General features: G+C 30.3%; 3 protein-coding genes across 3 annotated transcripts; all 3 read left to right on the top strand.

Annotated features, from left to right (window-relative positions):
• The first annotated feature begins 2025 nt into the window (after nucleotides 1-2025).
• On the top strand, nucleotides 2026-5468 carry LOC114182301 (ATP-dependent RNA helicase glh-1). Its single transcript, XM_028069150.1, has 3 exons — nucleotides 2026-2222; nucleotides 4057-4228; nucleotides 5154-5468. The coding sequence occupies exons 1-3, from the start codon at nucleotides 2093-2095 to the stop codon at nucleotides 5245-5247; spliced, it is 396 nt and encodes a 131-aa protein (XP_027924951.1). The 5' UTR covers nucleotides 2026-2092; the 3' UTR covers nucleotides 5248-5468.
• Nucleotides 5469-6469: 1001 nt separating this feature from the next.
• Nucleotides 6470-9009, top strand: LOC114182300 (chlorophyll a-b binding protein CP26, chloroplastic-like). Its single transcript, XM_028069149.1, has 6 exons — nucleotides 6470-6765; nucleotides 6905-6989; nucleotides 7107-7157; nucleotides 7254-7374; nucleotides 7828-7962; nucleotides 8591-9009. Exons 1-6 carry the CDS (start codon nucleotides 6549-6551, stop codon nucleotides 8849-8851), a joined length of 870 nt encoding a protein of 289 aa, XP_027924950.1. The 5' UTR covers nucleotides 6470-6548; the 3' UTR covers nucleotides 8852-9009.
• Nucleotides 9010-20421: 11412 nt separating this feature from the next.
• On the top strand, nucleotides 20422-24111 carry LOC114182451 (probable LRR receptor-like serine/threonine-protein kinase At5g10290). The gene is made up of 4 exons (XM_028069320.1): nucleotides 20422-21130; nucleotides 21836-22096; nucleotides 22194-23066; nucleotides 23415-24111. The coding sequence occupies exons 1-4, from the start codon at nucleotides 20695-20697 to the stop codon at nucleotides 23894-23896; spliced, it is 2052 nt and encodes a 683-aa protein (XP_027925121.1). The 5' UTR covers nucleotides 20422-20694; the 3' UTR covers nucleotides 23897-24111.
• The last annotated feature ends 561 nt before the right edge of the window (nucleotides 24112-24672 follow it).

Raw genomic sequence — 24672 nt, 5'->3', positions numbered from 1 at the left:
TTAAACCAATACCTAAAAGAGGAGACCCAAATTGAGTTACGAAACAAGTGCTGATTTACAAAATCTTAAATTGATAAATTAGTGTTAGACGCTGAGCGTGAATGATGAAACAAAGTTGAGCCTCATCATGACAACGTTGATCGCTGGTTTTTACAAATTGATCAATGTTGGACGCCATCTGGTGTTGGGCGCTACCCAGTTTTTAGCACGACATCCTCTTGGTAAAATGAAGATTCCTGCTCTGTTAACTGTTGGATTAAGCTGAAATTTTGACAACTAATCTTATACACATGAATTTTCACTTTGACTAATGAGATCTTTGTTTTAAAATCTGTGGTTAGAAAATTGATTTTCACCGTTTGAAAGTATTTTATGTATAACGTCATTTGCCCCATTTTGTTTTTTTTTTTTTGTTACTTTGGATGTCATGTGTATACTTAAACTAGATTATATAGTCGTTATTGCTATAAATTAAGTTGAATATATGATTATAAGCATGAAATGTGTTGTTGATGAAAGAATTTCAAGGAGAAATTCTAAGTGGTGGTATTTTAGTATATGCAATGACATAAGGATTCATTATTAGGAGGCATCCTTTCTCCAATCACTACTCACACTCAAGTATAGTAGAGTAGGTTATGTGGTGAAGAGAACAAGGAGGTCTTAGTCATTGGACTTTATTAGGTCCTAGGCAGAAAATTTACCTTGTGAGTGGTTGGGTGATAACCCCTTGAAGTCAAACTCTACGTAGTTTGGGAACCACCATAGGTGTAGGCCACTAGGAAATATGATGTCAATTGCATGTATCCGGATAATTTAGTTTAGTGTCAACTACTTGTGTGACTATAGATATAGATATGTTATATACCATGTTTGTAGGTTTTTGGGATGATATAAATATACGTATAAATATTTCTTTTGTACACTAGCTTACCATTTTGTGTGTTTCGTGTCTTCTTGTGATGTTCGTCTCTTCTTTTGCGATGATCACATATTTGTTGTGGGAGCATATGAAGTTGTAGGTATAAAGGCACCTCTATAGGATGAAGAGCTATTAGTTACTGGTGGAAGGTCATGAATAGTTTTAGTAAGTGGTTAGTTTTGTATAGGGTTTGTTAGCTTAAGTTGTGTATATAAATAGTATATTTTTATAATTATATCTTATGTAAGACTATAAATATTTTAATTTTAATTTTTGAAGGCCAATATCACGTTCAGAATGACAAGTAATATATCTGAGATTAGCAACATTCTTTTACAACATCAATAATTTCAAATTAAAATATAATAAATTTATTAATTTTATCTCTACAAGATACCTCTAATTTAATAATTTTATATCTTCAAGGACTAATTATCTTTTATATATTTTTTAATTAGGTCATTTTACTTTCTAATAGATAAAAAAGTTTATTAATTAATAAAAATAATAATTTGAATCATTTTTCTTTTAAGCAAAATTTACATAAATTCATTATTTAAAAAAAACTACTACCTATATCATTTTAATATTTCTTTTATAGAATTTACATTATTTGAAATTCTATTATTTAATTTTATTTTATAAAAATATAAATTTTAGAACCATATTATCTATAACAATATATAAAGAGGATTTCTTTTTTTGTGTTCACATTTCAAAATACCAATTTTACTCTTTAAATATAATAATTTATTAAATTTTTAAAAATTCACTGTTATTTTTACAAGTTTTTATAAAATCGGCTATCTCTGCTTTTTTTTTCTTTATATTCTTTCAAATATTCTTATATATTTCACTTTATTTTTAATAAATATAATTTTAATTTATATATTAACTTAAAAACATTACAATATTATTACTTTATAAAATATTATCACGCATATTTAAAAAATTATATACGCAGAAGGGTCAAGCCTGTATTTATTTTGCTAATAATAATTATTTTAACACTACATCCAAAATTCTTCCTTCCTTTTCTGTAAGAAAATGAGAAATAGAATATTTTTTACCCTTCGAGATTTAAATAGAAAAGAAATTGACCTTTATTTCCCTCTTTTCTATCACGCAGATTGACAGAAACTGCAAACAGATACATCGCAACTGCAAAAGATGGACGACGACAACAAGGGCTTGCTGTGGAAGCTTCCGCTGGTCAAGTCCGACCAATTCGGCAAGTTGGGCCCCGCCTTTGGCATCGGCGCCGGCTGCGGCCTTGGTTTCGGCGCTGGCGTTCTCGGAGGTTCGCTTCACTTGCTTCAATTTCGCATACTTGTTACTCGATGCTTTGATATTTCAGCGGGAAAAATCATTGTGTCACTAGAGTTTTCTTGCATGTGAATCTTGAAAATTTATGTGCAAAATCAAGTTAGGGCATTGAGCTTATACTTAAGTCTTTCTACCAGTGAAAATAAGGAAAAAAAAAATGAAAATTAGTTTGTTAAGTTAATTTGTAGAAACAATTTCTTATCATCTTTTAAGTTATTTTTTTTAGCACTGTTAGAGAAAACCTTATTTTTCCTTTTTAGAGAACTTGTGTAAAAATTTGTGTAAAACCATTCTTAATCACTCGGCGAAGAAAAGGACTGTTTGGATTGAGAAATCGTTTTCCATTTTCATTTTTTTGTACTTTATGTTTATGTTTAAGTTGCATATGGTTTTCTATGAAAGAAAGAATAAATTGTCGAGTTAAGCCCTCCACTTGTAACTTTGTCGAATACTCATTTGGAGAACTTTGTCATTCATAATTTTCTTAGTTAGCTTGAGCAATATTTTCCTCCTTAGGAGGATAGATGTGGTCTGTGCTAAAGAAAATGTGAGAGAAAGGTGAAGTTTGTAGTTAGAAATAAAAACAGAAATACTAAGGTGTTGAGTGTGGTGGAAAGGCATGTTCTTCACAATTTGGTGAACCAAGGTTTGAATATGTAATGTATTGGAGTAGTGTTCACATTTAGTGTCTGACGATGCATTGAACAAGACTGCCTCCAAAGCAAGATACAAGTGGGGAACAAAAATAATGAACATAGAAAACATTTTGTACCTTTATAGACCTTTATTTGTCATTTGAGTTCTAGTTTGCTGTTGAATGATTGAAATCTCAAAATCTGTAGTGTTTAAAGGTGCGATATTTTTTTATTGTTGACTAAGTAATGACTTCAACCCATTAAAGACGATGGACTTTCCGGAGAGAAATCTGTGCGATGGAGTGAGAGAAAAGGGAAGAACTAAAATAGGAATTATACTTTTTCTTGGAGATGTTGGCATTAAGTTCTTGCATGGGCTGACAATTCTTGGGAATCATTGGTGGGACTGGGATTAATAAATTTGTGTTAGCTATAAATGAATGGAAGGGGGCTCTCCTACAGTTGCTCAGTTGCACATTGTGATTGTTTTGCTCTATTTTGGGCTATTGCTCTCCTGTTGAGCCAAATATGACTGAGTCAACTATCTAAGACAGGTTGCCACTTTCTAACCCTATACTCAGTCTTTTTCATTCCGAAATGTAAACACTAAATTATGGAATACCCATTATCCCAGAAGGAAGGAGGGGGGGGGGGGGGGGGGGGGGGGCGAATCGATGTTTATGGGGTACTGGAAGAGATGCCCATTAAGGCAGTGCAAGTCATTGGTAAATTACAGTTAAATTTTTGTGCTCGGTAGTTGGTTTGATCATTATGGTATAACCCATACACTTTGTTGACATCCTTAGTTATGCCTTCTGACAAATCTTTGTTAACTTTTGACCAATGGTTTTTTATTCCTCGGTGGAATTGGTGAAAAACTGAAAATATTCCTATAAATCTAAAATGGCATAATAGTAAGAGGTAGTCTGCTACTTTTCATCTTTTTGTTTCAACATTGCTGTAGATTCTTTTGTGCATGGCTTTAGGCTTGTACTTGCCTCTTCGGATGGGGCTATTAATAATTAGGACTATTCCTTGCCCTATTGCAGTGAGGAGATATAGTTTCTTTCTGTTGCTTACTGATTTGTTCTTGTTTTAATCATTAAGTTTGAACATATTTCCTGTAATGTTTTATGCTTCATAGAATCTTACACAACATTTGTTTGATTTCAGGAGTGGGTTTTGGCCCTGGAATTCCTGGTTTACAGGTTGGTGTTGGATTTGGTGCTGGATGTGGTGTTGGTTTAGGGTTTGGCTATGGTGTGGGGAAAGGAATTGCACAAGATGAAAACAAGAAGTACTCTAATGTTGGAAATCCTTTTCGTGGAGCTAGAAGCATATCTGAGTAAGTAAATCATCTAACTATCCGTATTTTTTGGTTTTTTGGTGTACATATTATCATTCTGTCTGAACCCTTTTTAATTATTTCATCCTATTAGTTTACTAATAATTGGTGAAAATCCTTTCTATTTTCTTTGCCAATACTTTTAATTGCCAAAAGAGATAAAATTCCTGTATTTGATATTTTTTCAAAAATTAATTTTGCAAATATGAATAAATAATGTCAGAAAAAAATGTGAAGACTTTGGCGTAGAATGCAAATAAAGTTCTTATTTTTACTTATCCTAAAATTTTCGTAAATTTTTGTTCGGTCAATTAGCTGCTCAATGAATTTTTAGATTTATATATTTATTAAATTTGAGACTACTAATTTTGTAAGAAGATCGGTGTTTAGATGTGGCGTTGAGAAAATCCGTGGACTTGATGATTTGATCTGGTTTCAAAATAAAACGCGATACAGAAATTGATAGATAGGTGCTTAGAATACTAAAAAATGTTAGCAACTTAGCACATTCAGGCCTATTGATTGCTCCAATAAAAAACACCAGAACCTGAAATAAAACTCTTAAGATTTTGCTGCCACTTTTAACAAAAAAATTTAGTAGTACGAAAATCTTGCAGCCTTGCTGTTCAAGTAGTATTAATTCTTAAGGCTTGTCGCTTCACATGATTTGACTAATGCTTCTTCAAAAAATATCTTGTTTGATATACATGATGGCACTCCACGACTTTTATGAAAGATGACATCGTCAAATTATGTGGTTATAATGAGCTCTATTCACTATTATTCAGATATACCATAACATAACTTCAAAGATCTTATTGCATGAAAGATTTTTATCCCATCTGATACTGTTCCGTGACTTCTGGCTGCTTTTCAAAATTCATCTCATTTTTAACGCCATTTGGATATTTCGTGTTATTTTCAGGGATGATATTTCTGCACTTGTGGACGACCTTGTCATCAATACTAAAAAGCTTATCAAGGCAACATCAAAAGAATTTGACAAGTGGAGAAGATAATGGAAGAAGCCATTGAAGTACATTTGTATAAAGTATAAAGAAAAAACTCTCTACTAGTATATTCAATTCTATATGTTAATTCATGGCAAACTCTGCATATTCAAACTCGTAGAAGTACACGAGATACTAAATTTTCATATGAATACTTAGCGGGGCTATTATTGAATTCTGCCAATGTTTAACTGGGGTATGAAATTGAATGCCAGAATATTGTGAAGTAACCAGAGCATTAGTGTGGCCTTATAAGCTAATTTTTACAGGTTTTGGTCAATTTCCAGCACCCGAGATATTAACCAGTGTCATCAAAACCGGTATATAGCTGGTCCGAACTGGTTGTTGGAGGAAATGCTATGGAACCTCTAACTAGACCGGTTATTTTGAGTGAATTAGTGATTTGGTGTGATGTGTGTAGTATGGTTCATTTAATAATTTTTTAATCTGAAATTTACAGGTTATGAACTTTTAACAAATTTTAGTCTATGCAACTTAATTAATGATTACTAGTTTTAATAGTGACTTTGTAACCTATTTGTCTTCTTGGTCTAAATTGATAACAGAATCTCATACTATTGGATGAACCTTCTAATATCAAATTCGGACAGGGGTTTCAAATCTGATACATCGATTCATCGATTTTTAGGGGTGGGTCGTTCTTTAACAAACACTGAAATACTTGCAAGTATTTTCGTAAATAGCAAATCAGTAAGTGAACTCTTGCGTAGAAGAACAGCCACAAGCTGTTTTGTGGGATATAAACTTGGAAGCACTCACAATGTTGTTTTTGTGAAATCTGGTGGTCCACACACGAGACTTGGTGAGATTTTCTTTCAAAATACAAGACCGCCCACAGAATGGACCCAAAAGAAAACAAATTCTTTCACTCTTACTGTTTACTCATGTGAGTGTAACTTCAATTGTGTGGTAGCCCTTATTTCTGCTGAGTCTGAAGATAATTACAAAAAACCTAAAAACCTTGCCTGTGTGGGTATACAGAATGTAAATGGTTGATGGAAAAAGGTCCAAGATGTTAGAGGATAAAACATGTTATCAAGAACCAAGCAATCTTCCAGCTCAGGAGATACCATCATCCTTCACACATCAGGGTTTAGCCAATCAAATCCTTGCATTGGATTGCAAATCTCACGTCTAGGCCAATCAAAGTCCATGTTGATGAATCTGACGTGGCACGTTTACATCCACCAGTCCATGCATATAGTATCTGCATCAGCATTCGCTTAACCCTTCATCCTTTGCCCTCCTCCTTGTGACACATTCACCTGAGTTTTTGAGGCTTCCAAAGCATGGCTTCCCTTGCAGCTTCCACTGCTGCTGCATCCCTTGGCATGTCAGAAATGCTTGGAAACCCGATCAACCTCAGTGGTGCCACAAGGCCTGCTCCATCTCCCTCTAGCCCTGCCTCCTTCAAGACTGTGGCTCTTTTCTCCAAAAAGAAGGCAGCACCACCTAAAAAAGCTGCTGCTGTTGCCCCTGCCAATGATGAGCTTGCCAAGTGGTATGGTAAGTCCTCGAGTTATGTGTGCTTCATCTCAGTTATGTTGCTTCTGATGCTTCACATCCATATCACAGCCTTCTTAGTTACTCTACAGTGTAATTTGAACACAGTTAAATAAATTTTTGCTGTCCCATTTGTTTGCAGGTCCTGACAGAAGGATCTTCTTGCCAGAGGGTCTCTTGGACCGATCTGAGATCCCAGAGTACTTGACTGGAGAAGTCCCCGGAGAGTATGTGGCTTCTCCTCCCTCTAGTCCACTTTAATTCACATTGATATACCACCAGACATTGAACATACAATGTTTGTGAAGATTTTTATTTTAATTCTGTAATGTGTGTCTATGCAGTTATGGTTATGATCCTTTTGGTCTCAGCAAGAAGCCAGAGGACTTTGCCAAGTATGCCTAACACTCACAATTTAGATGTCTGTTTATGTGTTGTGTTACATTTCTTGTGTTGTAATGTTGGGGAGGTTGGTTTGTGGTCTGATGCAGATATCAGGCATTTGAGTTGATTCACGCCAGATGGGCAATGCTTGGTGCAGCTGGATTCATCATTCCTGAGGCCTTCAACAAATATGGAGCAAACTGTGGTCCTGAGGCTGTTTGGTTCAAGGTTTGCATTCTCTTTAGCAACTCTCACTATGCCAAGTTTAGTAATACATTGTTTTTTTCTGACAAGACTAAATAGATCTTACAAGTTCAAACCAAATTTTGAAACTATAATTTCATTTAAACAGGACTTTAAGCCTAATTCAAACTTATAAAATTAGTTTGTAAGGAGATGTTTGTTCCTAATTATATACTGTAAATGACAATTATGGTGTAAATTCAACATAGACTTGAACTTGGAAGAATGTTTCTTTCACTTGTATTTTATCCATCTCTTATTCAATTTTAGTGCTCATTTTTAACCCATGTCTTGAATAAATCCTGATAATTGTGCTAATAATGTACTTTTTACTCAATAGAGTTAATCTCAACCTTTCAATTTAGCTCATACCAATCTTTTTGTGATTACATATTGCTTACACTAAGCCAAATCAATTTTCTTTATGGAATTGTGCAGACAGGAGCTCTGCTTCTTGATGGGGGTACGTTGAACTACTTTGGGAAACCCATTCCCATCAATCTTATTGTGGCTGTCATTGCTGAGATAGTTCTTGTGGGAGGTGCAGAGTACTACAGAATTATCAATGGCCTGGTATGTAAATTTCTCAATCACAACATTTTCTGCAGCAGTTCTCATTGCATTTTTTCTTAATCTCTGTTGTAGCATCAGGATTATTACAACAACAAGGCTACTTTTTATTCAACCGAACAATCTTATTACTGTTATTTTTGTGAACTGTTTGAAAATTAGCAATGCATGTTCAGAAACTTGTAACAAAACTTCTAGTGTGAGCTTGTATATACTTTTGCAAACTTTCTATTTTCACTGATATTGATTTCATCTGATATTGAATTTGAAAGAGTTATGTTTAGAACCTTTGTCTCATAAGCAAGTTTGAAGTAAAGTTTACTATAACATTCTCATCCCAACACCAAGTTACATATTTTCACAGTTAGATGAATGTCTTCTATGATCATAGGAAACAAACTGCATTGAAAACGGATTCAGTAACTTTGGTAAAAGTCACGTAACTTTAGTTAACTTTGTTCAATGTTAACACATGAAAATCAACTAAAATTACGTGACTTTTCTTGAGAAGAAGTCACTGAATCCGTTCCCATAACTTTTTCTCCACATAATGAACTTTGTGGAGCATGAACACTCTTTCAAAGATATGATTAATCATTTGACTTACCAAATTGTGACATATTTTGAGCAGAATTTCGAAGACAAACTTCATCCAGGTGGTCCATTTGACCCATTGGGGCTTGCAAATGATCCAGATCAAGCTGCACTGCTAAAGGTGAAGGAAATCAAGAATGGTAGACTTGCTATGTTTGCCATGCTTGGTTTCTACTTCCAAGCCTATGTGACTGGAGAAGGTCCTGTTGAGAACCTTGCAAAGCATCTCAGTGACCCTTTTGGCAACAACTTGCTCACAGTCATTGCTGGAAATGCTGAAAGAGCTCCAACTCTCTAAACCATTCATCTTCTTCATGTTTTTCTCCAATCTTAATGTACAATACATATCAATGAGATATTTTAAGCCAAATCTATCTTTGTTCCTTGGAACTCAACTCACTCTTCATTTGTAGAGCCTGCCCTCAATCTCAACTTCACAAAATTCAATTTCTCCCAGTTTTTCTGTCTCTGATTAAGTTAAATCATTCCACAAAAACACTACGTAGAAGCAAAGTCTTAATTTCAAACTTATAATTCATAGTGCTTGAGCTGTTTCAAATGGGGCATGGCAATGAGGTTCTCTGGTTGTAGATCAATCATGTGTATCTCAGACTCAGTTAATTCTGATACAGACATCATTTGACAGAAAAAAATAATCGCAAAAAAAAAAAATTATACAAGGAAATTGTATGGTAAAAATCATTAACTTCAGGATAAGTTAAGTTCACAGTAAAATACTGCAGTTTTGTAGCAATAACTGGTTGCAGAAACATGTAGAGTTTCAGCTAGTATATACTCTCAAGAATCTGTGAAAGCTAATCATAAGAAATGACATAGGTGATTTTTCATGTATTAGGAAGCAAAATCATGGTTGGCGCACAATCAATGAAGTTGATTTTGTTAAAAAATGATTGTTAAAAAAGTAACTTATTTTTAAGTGATTCTAAGTAAAAATTGTTATTTGTTATTTTGGTGTCACAACTTATTTCTCTCTCTTTTATGACGTATATATTTATTTTTATGAGGAATAACTATTTTAAAAAGAAACAGAACTGTATTTTTATCTTTCTGTTTTTTTTTAAACAAGTTTATTCAAACATGTTAAGTGGTTATTTATTAAAAAACATTTTTGTGAGAGATAAATGCTTCTGAAAAAACAGAAAACTCTTTTTTAAATATATTTATCCAAACATGATAAGTGATTGTTTTATTAAAAAACATTTTTTTCCTAAAAACCAAAATTTAAACAACATGCTTTAGTGCATCCAAGACATGCAAAGTTCAAACCCATGAGTTTATTTATTGTTTTAGTGAGCAAAAATTAATCATACAAACTCAATTTAGAGAAACTATTTTTTATTGCCTTTTGTCTCGGTTCAAATTATTAATTTATTATTGAGTTTTTTCTTGCTTTGAAATAATTTTTTGAAGGCCATTTCATCCTTCTCCTCAATGATTTCGACCTACACCCCCATAAATTTTTATATTCCAAATTTTAGAATTTTGAATATAATTTTTTATATTTTAGATTGTACATGTTAAAATACAAAATAAAAAATAATTCTGAGTTATATAATACAGAATATAAATATATTTTAGATTGTGTATTTCAGAATACATACATACATATATATATATATATATATATATATATATATATATATATATATATATATATATATATATATGTATAAAGGTGCAATTATAAAAAAAAATTAAGGCCATGCAGCCCAGTCTAAAAGTCCACTCTAGAGCAAAGCACAGCACCTAAAAAATGATCCCTGTCATTGACACCCCCAGGTTACTATTTAAACTCCCATTCAAAGTGAAAAGTCAAACTTTTTGTATTTAATTGAAAATACTTCCGACATAAACATGTTTTTACTGAATAAGTAACTTATTCTTTTGAAAAAAAAAAAGACAGAAATTTATTTTTCCTTGTATCAATTTAAATAAAAAACAATAAAAACAAGTTATCCACATGTTATATTTCTTTTAAAATAATCAATACATCATAAGCAAGTTTTCAATACCTTTTCTTTTCGTTAAAAATAACACTATATAAACAAATTTTTGATGTATTAATTTTTTAAAAATTATATTTTAGAAAAAGAATTAGTTTAACACAAACAGAACCGTTAATTTTTCTTTTCAAAAAAGTTAACATAACACAACGGAAACTTATTTTCTAATGTTAATATTGTCCATTATGTTAATTTGTTTTTGAAAAATTAATACATCAAAAATTTATTTCTGCTGTATTGTTTTTTTGTAAAGGAAAAACAGAGTAAAAACTTTTTTCTTTAAAGATATTTTCATTAAACATATGGAGATTTTAAGTAGAAATAAAGGGACAATAGTAATTCAAGTAAGAAACTCCGTTATGGAACTTGGGCCGTGTAGAAATAATGCTGGCCTCTCTTTATGGAACTGATTATGATATTTCACCCTTTTTCGTTCTGTTTCTCTTTGCACCTTTTCATACTTCATACTTCGAAAATTATTTTTTCGAAAACTAGTTTTTAGACAAAAAATAAAGGAGGGAACGTATAAATTATCCCACGTAAGATCGAGTATTTGCAGGGGCTTACTTATTTCTGTTTTACTTTTGATTATTAATTAAAAATTATAGGGTTAAATAAGTTTTTTGTCTTTTAAGTTTCAGTAAAATTTGGAATTAGTTTATTTTGGAAACTGTTAACCAATTTAATCTTTCATTTTTAGAAATGTATGGATTTAGTCCTTTCAACCAGATTTTGTTAAGTTTATCTAACGTTTCAAGTGCATTTCATGATAGTATTTAAATTATTTATATCGTTTGACTCATTTTCGCTTAAATACTAACTCAAATATTATCATAAAACGCGTTCGAAACTTCAAATAAACTTAATAAAATTTGATTAAAATGACTAAATTCACGTATTTTTAAAGATGAATGACTAAATTGGTCAAAAATTTCGATGAGGGACTAATTTCAAATTTCACTAAAACTTGAGAGACCAAAAACATATTTAATCCAAAATTATACGATTAAGATTGTAATTAATTTTAATCTTTGTTATATATTTGTTTTTTTTTTTTTGCATTTTATCACAATATCTAAACCAATTCTTGTGATAGTCTAACAAATTAAATTCTCATTTCCTTAAAATAAGTTCATTTAACGTCACACACCATGTTCTTCGTTGAACAATGCTTACCTAAGTTGAGAGTAGTTCCTTCTAAACTAATCAATACAAACTTTTTTATTTATAATTTTCATGTTGTGATAATACAATTAAAGATACTTTCTTTAAAACTTTAAAGCTATTTTAATGGGTTTATCTAGCATGGGCTTGCATAATAAACTAGAGTATAATAAAAACCTCTCTTTTTAGCATGGTATTTATTAATTAGTTAACAATCTAATGAAAGGGATAAAGGAAACCTAATTAATATTTTTTTACTTAAGTTGGATACTTGGGTCCATTGTCATCATTTCCAACTTTATGGTTGGAATCTTGGTTTTTTTATTTTAGGTTTTGTGTTTATCTTTTTCACCCTTTTCTTGCAGTGTAATGTATGAAAGACAGCCTAAGCTTTCTGCATATTCTATCAAAAAGAGATGCTCTTGATGTTGTTGATGTTGACCCATTCCTAAAGACTCCATTTTTCTAAGTGGAATGCACAAAACAAAGCACACATGCACACCCACTTCAATTCTCATACTAGACAAAAGAAAACTTCCAAGAAACTTTCTCCAATTAAGACAATTCTAGATCATCATGCAATTTCTCACACTTCAAAAAATACAAAAAATATATTATAATTTTGGTATCTTTTAACTTTCATGCATCATTTTTTTTCTTTTTTCTTTTTCATCTTTAAACTATTGTAGTTTTCCATATTTGAAAATACTCATAATTTCATCCCATACCAAGTTTTTGGTAAATTTTTTTCATATTTAATTAAGTTATTTTTATGGTGCCTTGAATATGTTATTAGATATCGTTAAATAGTGGACTTTAAACCTAACTCAACTCTATAAAAAATACAATAATACATTACAATTTTGTTATCTTTTTTAACTTTCATCCATCATTTTTTCTTTTTCCTTTTTATCTTTAAACTTCATAGTTTTCCATATATGAAGATACTCATAATTTCATCTCATACCAAGTTTTTGGTACATTTGTTTATTTATTTAATTAATTAAGTTGTTTTTATGGTGTCTTGAATATGTTATTAGATCTCATTAGAAAATGAATTTTAAGTCTAACACAACTCCACAAAATTGGTTAGTAATGTGATATTTATACCTCACCTTATTATGAAATTATTTTATCTCTAGTCGATGTAAAACTTCCAACGTATCTAAGATTTCATTAATCGAAAAAAAAAACTTGATAATTTGATCAAAATTCAAATTTCTTTAGAAAATAAAACTACACATCGAAAATTAAAAGGATGGTCAAAATTAAAAATTTAACCCAAATAAAATATCTCCAATCACCCACGAGAGAATTGAGTACTCACCATGTTATATTATAGTGATGCAAAGTTACCTTTCAATAATTATGCACATGAATAGAGAGAAAAAAAATTATATAGAAGAAGTGAATAATGTGAAAGCATGATAATTAATTTCCATGTTTGTTCCTTCCCTTCTATGTTGGCAGTTGCTCCATTACTACCCAACAGGGATGAGAGAATAACGGCTAATAATTTTTAGCCACATGACCTTAAAATCGTCACATCCAAGTTTTTTAATTCTGATTATTGTTTCCATCATTATTAAGCTGGTTGGAAAGAAGATTATGGAAACTAATCTTTTCATTTTTTTTTCTTTTTCATTTTTCCCACAAAAACAAGATATTAAGGTTAATTGAGCAAAATGATTTTATGCTTCTATTCAAATTGTTCTTCTTCAAACACTCAAGTTTTTTCTTTTTCATAGTGTGTAAGAAAAACACACATACGGCATTTTGATTATGAAAAAACTAATATAGGGTTTCTCGAATTTGGGACCATATGAATGAGGTATATATGATGTCTTATTAAATCTATTAGATTTGGACTTAAAGTTATTCGTCTTAACGTGATTATTACTATATGATTCTTTTGATATTATTTTAAAATAGTTCGATTAGTCATAACTAGGTACTAAAATACGTATTATTCTATCGGAATCTTCCATGAACATGTTCAATATTAGTTTAGAGGTTTGTGAAAGTAAAAAAATCCACTATAAATGATATAATAACGATCTTAATATAATATGTGGTAATCATTATTGTTCTAACTTCAATTTAGTTAAGATAACATTGATTATTAAAGTCCATTATTAAAATTTAAAAGATATGATTTGTTTCAAAATCTATAAATTTTTCATACTTTTTATATTTAAAAGATGTCTAAAAAAAATTAAGAAAAAAGATATATATTAAAATTATTTTATATAAACTTCTAAATAATATAAGATTATTGGATATATTAAAATAATTTTCAGTCAGTATCTGAGAAGAATGATGATTGCTTTTGGAATCACTTTATTATCCTTTTGGTTAAAGTTTAAGAAACGATAATTCATCTTTAAAATCTAATTTCCATCCTCACGTACAGTGTCAAATATGTTAATAATATAAGATTTCTGCAAATAGAATATTCTAGAATGGTATAATTGTGTGGTGAAAGTGAGTGATAAAAATATAACTTCCATGGGGAAAAGAATATTTGAACTCGCAAGTAATTATAAACATGTATTTTGTTTTTTTGATCGATTGAGGAAGAAAAAAGAAAATAGTATGTGTAATAAATGATTAATGGAAAATAAGTGAAAGATAAGAAGATGCGATCGGGGACGATCTTCCAAACAAATGTTTTTGTGAATTTCTATCAAATTCTTAATATTTCACGGTTCTTCTTTCACTCTTAAAGAATAAAACACAAATATTTTTTTTTTATCAGCAACAAAAAGATCTTGTGTTCACTCTTTAAAACATTAAATATCATTTTTTTTAAATCTGGTTCTAAATTTATTTTTAAATATTCAAAATGTCTTTTAACATCAGAATCAAAATTATATCTATAATAATATATAAAAATATGTTAATATTTCGTTATTCCATAATTAATATTTTAAAAATTGATTATTTTATAAATAATTTATCTTTAATCATTTTCTTAAAAAAATTATCTTTAATCATTATTTTAAAAACTTTTTTTGTGTACATATTTTATTTTTTTAATTTTACATTTAAAAATTATTTAAAAAGTTAATTATATATTTGTTATTGATCTTAACTCATATTTATATGAAAAAATAAAAAAATGTGAATACACGTACACAATGTACATGTGTTTTCACTAGTATTATTATATTAATATCGAGAGATGAAATTCTTAGTAATCATATCCTAAGATAATATAGTAGACTGTTACATCTATAATAATATATAAAGAAGATCATCTTTGGTGTCTACATTTCATATTTATACTTTTACCTATAATTATTATTTTAACAATTAATTATTTTATAAATAGTTTATCTTTAACTGTTATTTTAAAAAACTCTTCTTAATCATTATCTTAAAAACCTTTTTTATCTTTAATAATTATTTTAAATGTTCTTTCATGTATATATTTTATTTTTCTAATTAATATCTAACAATTATTTTAAAAATTATTTATATATTTTTTATTGATCTTAACTCAAACTTTTATAAATATTAAAAAGTGCGAACACAGGGACGTTGTCGCATCTATGTGTCTTATTCATTGGTTAACATAAACGTATTGATATAAACGTATTGATATGATAAACGAATGATACCTTACGTCAATATTAGAGTGATAACTTTATTCAAGACATTTATTTTAATGAAAGAAAATTGTTAACTATAACTGAATTGGAATGATTAATGTTATATTACTCATAAATCATGTTTGCTATAAAATGCTTTAGTATGAATATTTTGAATAGAAAAAAAAAAGATTTAGGAAAGATATTTTATTAGAGTTTGTTCAAAAAAATTATTTTATTGTAAAAAATTTCACTATGATATACTGGCCCGTAGCATTGTTCTATTTAAATTAAATAATTTGATTCGTGTTAATTTTATGTATTATATTACTTATTTTATGTTGTATAATTTTGAAAAACTATCATATTCCTATACATATTTTATATCGATGTCTTTAGTCGTCATATTTTGTGAACTCTAATAGATGACACCATATATGCACTTGTTAAACATATGCAATTTTTTTTAATGAATAATTAGATACTTTACTTTTTCATTATAAATCAAACTCATAATTTGAATACACCTAAGTCCATTAAGTTCATTCATACACATAAAATTTCACCAATGTCCATTACTTTTCTTGTTTAATAGTCTAATTTAGAAAGGGCAAGTCTAGGATTCCAAGCTACAGCAAATCCAAGGCCTCAAAAGTAGCAAAATGCAATATTTATCTATTGTGCCAAAACCCTAATTTTTTGGGTCACTAATTAATTAATAATTACCAACATTTTAATTTAATTTTATCTTTAGTTAACCAATGCACTAAAACATAGTTATCTCACTACACATTCACACTATGCTCCAATCTCGAAAAAGGCTAATACTTCAAACCTAATCTTTGTGAAGGAATCTATGCTTCTTCAACACAAGGACAAAGTAGAAAGGTACAACAACACTAATAGTGATTTATCACACAATTTGTGATTAAACTAATGCTAATGACACATAACCACTTTTTCTTTTTTTTTTTGGTACAATCTTTCCATATTCTTCTTTGTCTTAACCTAATGTTAGTTGCATCATGAACTTTTTACTCTTCTCTTACGACTTGGATTATTGTTCTTCTTCTTTTACATGATTAAGATCATATTAACCCAAAAAAAAAAGAATTTTTGAAATGGAATCATCTTCTTTTTTTTTTTTTGTGAGAAAATACATTTTACTATTATTTTTTGTCTGGCTTAGAGATATGTATAGTATGGTCAAATATTTTAGGCCATGGCTATTGGGCAATGGAAGAAAACAAAAGGTGGATGGATATTTTAACTTATATTAATATTAGGACAAAATGGAAACAGTTTAAATATTTAAATAAAGGAATCTTCCATCACAATAGTCCAATATTTTGAAGAACATGGTGAGAGATGGTAATAGAAAATTACAAGTTAATTAAAATTTGGTTTTTAATTAGTCGGACGATATTCACTTTTATTTTGATGTGTCAGTTTGGTATCCGCTTTTAAAAATGTGTCAATCTAGTCTAAATTTGTGAGAAAGTGTCTTAATCAGATTTTTTTGGACAAAAAATACTAAAATCGTTAACTTAATTTATGATTTTTACTACTAAATTTTGATATAAACATTAATACTTAATTTTGTAAGTCATTTTAAATATTTATACCATTATTAATGTTAATAATTTGTTGGTGGAAAGGACCTAATTGAGATATTTTTTTTAAAAGTTAAGACTCAATTAATATATTTTTAAAAGCGAGTACTAAACTGATACATATAAATAAAAGTGAGTATTATCCGATTAATTAAATCTTAAAATTTTGTGATTGATATTTTTTGTGTGTAATGTGAAGATGAATGAGAGAGAAGAAAATGTAGAAAGAAGAAGTGGGAAGGGGTGTCAGCAACCTCTGAAACAGCACAAATGGGGAGAACCCAAAAAAGCTGAGAAAAAAAGTGCTTTGAGAAAACGCACTTTTCAGGTTTTCTTTCATGCTTTTAAAATATTATAAACCTCATCTCAATTTCCAGCTATTAACTCTCATATTCATATATTATTATTAAAAATGAATTATAGTTTTTAACCATGATTTTATCTTCTTGCTTTTATGTTATTTTAGTTTCAAATTTTGGAAAGTAATTAATTTTTGTTCCATTGAAACTATTTCAAACTAAAATCCATTCATTTTTTCTTCATCCACATGATAAAATTAGATAAAATAGAAATTAATTCTAATTCTCAAATGATAAATTTAAATATAAGAAATGTAATTAATTGTAAAGATATGAAATATGTAACTTTGATAATTAGATCAAAATTATATATAAATTGATGAAATAGGTAATGCAAAATCACATTATAATTCGATAAACATATTTATTTATTTTATCATCTTGTAAATGTAAAGTATTTATTTATTTACACTATCACGTTTAATCTATATCAAAAATACGATTAGTTATAATATAGTATTCAATTTCAATTCAATCATAACTTTTCATACACATCATTGATATATTATTAAGTGTGGGATAAATATTGTCTAAGAATAATTATGTGAATATTATTTGTGTTTTAAAGTTCTGTTTTTGACTAACTTGAATTTTGAACGAATCACATGGAAAGCGAGTTTGAGCTTACGATGGGTCTTGAAGCACAGGATTGTGGCCAAGTTTGAATTTGAAAAGTCTGATTAAACGAGGGAATCTATGCCCACTCCAAGAAGGCCTACCACGCGCTCGTAGCGCGTGTGGATCATGCTGTACCCTTTCCACGTGACAGACGTAACCCGATTACAGAGTAGGACCCACACAATTAATGGTATCCGTTGATTTTCATCATATATATATATTATTGGCACGTTGCACCGTCTCGTCAAGAATAACAAAGAAAATATTAAAATTGATAATGTAAATTTTAAAAACCTTCAATATTTTCTCAATAGCTAAATTATTTTAAAACACATTTAAATACCCTAAACTTTAGTAAACATTTTGTATCTATAGTATATTTAGAAAAGCTTATCCATAACATTTTTTAACTAAAATTATATCGTTCTTTTAAAAAATAAAACTGCTTTTTCATATATATTTTGTTCTAAAATTAATTTAAAAAAACTCCTTAAAACATATTTATAATATAAAAACGTCTCCAAAGCTTTAAATATTTTTTCTTGAACAAAAAGTAAGCTTTGAAGCTAAGCAAGAAGCACATAACTCGCTCAATAATTCTAGTTTGACCAATTTTGAAAAGTTAATTTTGATATCAATCAACAGTTTTGTATTCCTAAAGTAATTTTAAATACATATGATAGAATACAATCTTACTTTTAATTAAATTTTTTATTACTTGATTATAAGAAATGGATATATATATTTTTTGTGAAAAATATTGAACGGGGACACATGCAAGAATTTAAATTAAACCAAACAAATACCAAATTGAGTTTTTAAAGTGTACTAATTTTTTTTTTTTGCGATGAAATAATGAAATTAATAAAAAAATCAATTAAATATCAAAATGGATGCATTTAGCATTAAATAAGGTTTAAACTGACAAAACAGTACTCATAAATGCAGTTGAAAAAAAAAAAATCATGGATACAACTGCAAGCTGTATGTCCCATAATGAGATGATAAAGTTAGAGTGTCAGGAACAAAATTAAATGAAGTGAGATAAATCATACATATTTATAAAATTTATGAATTTTTTGGATTCAACATAAAAACAAAGTACGTGAAATAAGGTATTGTTGTAGTTTTTATTAGGACTGAAGAGTGAAAAGAAGGGGGTAAAAAAATGAAAATTGAAATACATAAATTAAAGAAAAAAGTGAATAAAAATTGACATTTTACTATTTTTTTCCTTATTTTTTAATGTAAACTACACTTTTCCTTTTCATTTTCTTATTTTCACTTTCCCATCTAAATAATCTCTTTTAATTTTAAGCAAATCTTAAGGAAATTAGAGAAAAATAAATAAAATATTTCTATTCTTATTTTCTTTCTACTTATTCTTTAATTCAAATAATTATTCATTAATTACCAATTTTTTATTTAAATATCTAATTAAATTTGAATGTTTTTATAAGTTTATTTTTAATCAAATTTTTATTAATATTTTGTTTATTAAATATTTTAAATTTTTATATCTTCTATTTATTTTTTTAATTAGATAACGTAATTGTTAATTTGTTTTCTTATTTTTTTAATTTAGTAAAAAACATAAATTTTACTATTAATATAGAATGATATTATTCAATGATAAATAAATTTGTTATTCTGGTAAATAATAATTATTTAATGTTAATAGTTTTCTCACAATAGAAATACTGATATAAAAATCATATAAAAAAATAATGATCTGGTTATGTAACATGTTTCATTATTAAAACAATAAAAAATGTTCATTATTTTATATTTGCTATAGTATTACTTTAAATTAATTATAAAATTCATGTGATAAAAACTTTGATTAACAAAAACTTATTTAATAAAAAATTAGTTAAGAAAATATAAAAAATTGAAAAAAGATAATTAAAAATATTGAAATTAAAGAAATAATTAGGTTTTAATTAAATCTAAAGTAGAAAAATAAAGATAAATAAAGTGAGATAAACCACAATAACTAGACAGTAGCAAAATTTAAATTTAAATGAAAATAAGACAAATTCATTATGAGTGCCAAGTTAAGAATATTAATTAAATTTACATCATTCTCTCTGCTTTGTTTAGATAGGTGGAAGAATCTCTTTTGATTTTAGTTATCATAATAAAAATGATGATAGCATGCACCACACTGTGACACTATCTTACTTTCTCTCCACCCAAAAATAAAAATCCCTCTTTTCAGTTCCAAGGAATGAATACACAGCAGTAATATCAGAGAACAAATGTCACGTCCAAACACAAACTTTGAACATGCAACTTCACAACCCTCACACACCTTTTCAAGCTTCGACCAATCTAATGGTCAACACTGCATGTGCATCATAACTTCCATGCAATGTGCACCACTGCTTTTCACCCCTTTCTTTATTCTCACAAGATTTGTAGTTATAGTTACTAATCATGTTGCTTAAGTAAAGGATAAGCTACATTAACACCCTCTGTGTTTGGCCAAATTTGTCTTCAAATTTCTTCAATTTTTACACCTGTGTTTGAAGTTACTGTTTATTATTTTATGTTTCCTTTTCAGTTTCTGACATGTCCACTTCCCTGCACCTTTTGTCACTTCCACCACCACTTCTCTCTTTGGCCTCTTAGTAGAGAGAAAAAGAAAAACGCACAAAACCAGACACAAACACTGCTGTTACAGAATCTAGTAAAATAGTTTTCAGAACAACAACATAGAGTTGAAAACAATAAGTTTGGTTGAATCAGTAACCATTTTCATCTGAACATGGCTTGTTCAGTGCATCTCCTTCCACTCTTCTTCACCCTCCTGGTTTTGCTCTTCAACCCAACACGTGTTTGTGGTAATGACGAGCTTAAGGCTCTGATGGACCTGAAATCCAGTTTGGATCCAGAGGGGAGGTTTTTGTCCTCATGGACCATGGATGGCAACCCCTGTGGTGGATTCTTTGAGGGAGTGGCTTGCAATGAGAAGGGTCAGGTGGCAAATGTCTCTCTGCAGGGGAAAGGTCTCTCTGGGAAGCTTTCGCCAGCCATTGGTGGACTTAAGCACTTGACAGGACTCTACTTGCATTATAATTCTTTGTATGGGGAGATTCCAAGGGAAGTTGCAAACTTGACTGAGCTCAGTGACTTGTACCTGAATGTGAATCATTTGTCTGGTGAAATCCCACCCGAGATTGGCAAGATAGAGAAGCTTCAAGGTATAATGATGCCATTTTTGGTGTAAAAATTGAAACTTTCAGTGTTTCCCACCTTGATTTGGCTTCTTGTGGTCCTCTGTCCAAGGTTTTTTGTTGGGTCTTTTAAATGCTGTGCGATTGCGGGCTTTACCGAAAGATTTGAGCTTTGTTTTGTTTATTTGCTGTGCCATTGAGTTTCTTTTTGTGTTTGGTATTTTTATCCTTTTTTCTCCGTCCAATGGTTGGTTCTCTTGCACCGTGATGTTCCAAAATAGTTAATTCACTTGATAAGGAAAAAGAGTGGTAGCTTTGAATGTTTTTGCACTATATGGTTTTGGACCAGAAGGCGGTTTTTGCAACTATTAAGATTATTTTGAACAACCTGGTGTTAACTGCAAGAGGTAGGTGTGAACTAGAAAATTAAAGGATAACAGCATTTTTAACCTCTTGTCCCAGTTTCTGAGATCTATTTAATGTTTTTTTTTTTGTGGAAATCTCTTACCTTTTTTTTTTTTTGCATAAATGAAGGATTTATGTAATGCTACAATGCATTCAAAATTCTAGCATCCAAAATTGTTCATAAAAAAAAGTTCTAAACACATATCAGGATTTATTGCCCAGAACTTATTTCTTACTGTCTGCTTTCGCTTTTTTCGTAGAAATAGTGTTTGATTGGTGGTTTAAGTTTGGGAGTGTGCTTATCTGTTCTTTTTTCATGTTTTGCAGTTTTGCAGCTCTGTTATAACCAGTTAACAGGAAGCATACCTACACAGCTTGGCGATTTGAAAAAGCTCAGTGTTCTTGCTCTTCAGTCAAACCAGTTGGCTGGAGCTATCCCTGCTACTCTAGGAGATTTGGAAATGTTGACGAGGCTAGATTTGAGTTCTAATATTCTCTTTGGTTCCATTCCCACTAAACTAGCCAATCTTCCTTCACTGCAAGTTCTGGATGTTCACAACAACACTCTCTCTGGGAATGTACCTACAGGTATAATGATGCCATTTTATTGGTTCTGTTCTGTGAATTTCCTTTTTGATATTTTTATGTAACATAAGTTTAATATACTTTTCTTTGTTTGATGAAGCTTTGAAGAGACTAGAGGAGGGATTTGTGTATGAAAACAATGTGGGGTTATGTGGAGTTGGGTTTTCATCCTTGAAAGCTTGCACTGCTTCAAGTAATGTTAATCTCACTCGACCTGAACCTTATGGAGCAGGAGTTGGAAGTATCTCTAGAGATATACCAGAAACTGCTAATGTAAAGTTTCCTTGCAATACAACTCATTGCCAAAATCCATCAAAATCCAAACAAGCCACATCTATCACAGTTGGCATTGTTCTAGTAACAATTGCAGTATCAGCAATTGGTGTTTTGACCTTCACCGTGTATAGGCGCCGGAAACAAAAGCTTGGAAGTGCCTTTGATACCTCTGAAGGACGACTAAGTACAGATCAAGCCAAGAGTATATACAGGAAAAATGGATCTCCTTTGGTTAGCCTTGAGTATGCTAATGGGTGGGACCCTTTGGCTGATAGCAGGAATTTCAATGGGGATAAGCAAGATTTGTTTCAGAGCTTCAGGTTCAACTTGGAAGAAGTGGAGTCAGCTACTCAGTATTTCTCAGAGTTGAATCTGTTGGGGAAGAGCAACTTTAGTGCAACATATAAAGGGGTTTTGAGAGATGGATCTGCTGTTGCTATCAAGAGCATCAGTAAAACTAGTTGCAAATCAGATGAAGCTGAGTTTTTGAAGGGATTGAACATTTTGACCTCACTGAGAAATGAGCATTTAGTGAGGTTGAGAGGATTTTGTTGTTCAAGGGGACGAGGGGAATGCTTCCTGGTCTATGATTTTGTTCCTAATGGAAACCTTACACGCTACCTTGATGTGAAGGAAGGTGATGGAGAAGTTCTTGAATGGTCAACTAGAGTTTCTATTGTGAAAGGAATTGCTAAAGGTTACTTTCTATCACACCTTTTATTAAAATAGTTTGATTCTTCAACAATCAGCATCTTTTCAATATTCCAAGATATAAAGTATACATACACCAACCAACAACATGCTATTACTAAGAAAAATGTTTGGTGAATAACTGATAGCATTTCTTTTCTTGCTACTATTCATAGATGCTTCAAGAGATGCTATGCTAACACCATCATAATGCTTGAAATAAACACATGCTCAGTTACAAACCTATAGCCTAATTGTAGACTAAACTTCCTTTAACATTGTTGTGATCCATTTGCATTCATTTTGATGAAGTGATCATTTAATCACTGAACAGAAACCTTGTTTTCTTAACCAGGTATAGCGTATTTACATGCACACAAAGCAAACAAACCAGCCCTTGTTCACCAAAACATTTCAGCTGAGAAAGTGGTAATCGATCGGCGGTACAACCCGATGCTTTCAGATTCCGGCCTGTACAAGCTTCTCACCAATGACATTGTCTTCTCTGCATTAAAGGGTAGTGCAGCAAAGGGATACTTGGCTCCAGAATACACCACAACTGGCCGGTTCACAGAGAAAAGTGATGTTTATGCATTTGGAGTGCTTCTTTTCCAGATTATCACAGGGAAACAGAAGATCACAAGTGCAATGCGCCTTGCAGCAGAGTCCTTTACATTCCAAGAATTTATTGACCCGAATTTGCGTGGCAAGTTCTTTGAATATGAGGCAGCTAAACTAGCAAGAATGGCTTTACTTTGCTCCCATGAATCTCAATTTGAGAGGCCAACCATGGAAGCCATTGTTCAAGAACTGGGGAATTGTAGTAGCTGTCTTTGATTTGAATTAGTTTAACCATCAACACCACATCAGTTTTCTAGTATTTGGCCACTGGTTCATAGTCATGGTCATGGTGATGGTGACCCTTTAAGGCATGACATGTTTCTGTGTCCTTAACGTAGGACTAGCTTTTATGTGAATGAATGTGAATGCCTTGGACTTTGGTTTTAGTCTAGGTAAGTGATTTTTATCTCTATTTCTATTCATTTCAGCCATATTTATTCCCTCTAATAGTCTGCATTTTGGTTTTTCCTTTTCTTTTGTTTTAATCACCTTTTTCCAATCAACCATGGACAGAAAGCAAAAGCAATATAGAAATGAACTGTCATGAATGCAATGCATCAAATTCCCTAGTGCTACAATACTTTATTGCTGCTATTAGCACTTTGTAAAGCATCCATTCCTTTTTTGGATTATGGAATGCTGATTTGAGATTATTACTTTGTGGCTTCTTTTAGTGATGCTTTTGAGTGCTAGGGCTTACCACTTTCTTTTCTGTAGTGTAATGTAGGGTGAAAATTATTAAGCCTAAAAGTAATGTGTTTTTGAAAAAATGATAAAAAAAGTGATTTTTACATGAAACAGGTGCAACAGCTGATAGAAGTTTGAACAAACGTATACAAAGAACTGTAAAAACTGTTTCTTTCCATTAGAAACTGTGATGTTCTAAAAAGAAGAAACTCAAACAAATTTATCCATAAATAGGATTTGAGGCTAGCCTACCCTTGTGCTATTCTATTAATGTTTATAAAAAAAAAAAAAGATTCAAATGGTGT

Source organism: Vigna unguiculata, chromosome 4, assembly GCF_004118075.2.
Source record: "Vigna unguiculata cultivar IT97K-499-35 chromosome 4, ASM411807v1, whole genome shotgun sequence".
NCBI lineage: Eukaryota > Viridiplantae > Streptophyta > Magnoliopsida > Fabales > Fabaceae > Vigna > Vigna unguiculata.
This window is presented reverse-complemented; position numbering and strand designations above follow the sequence as displayed.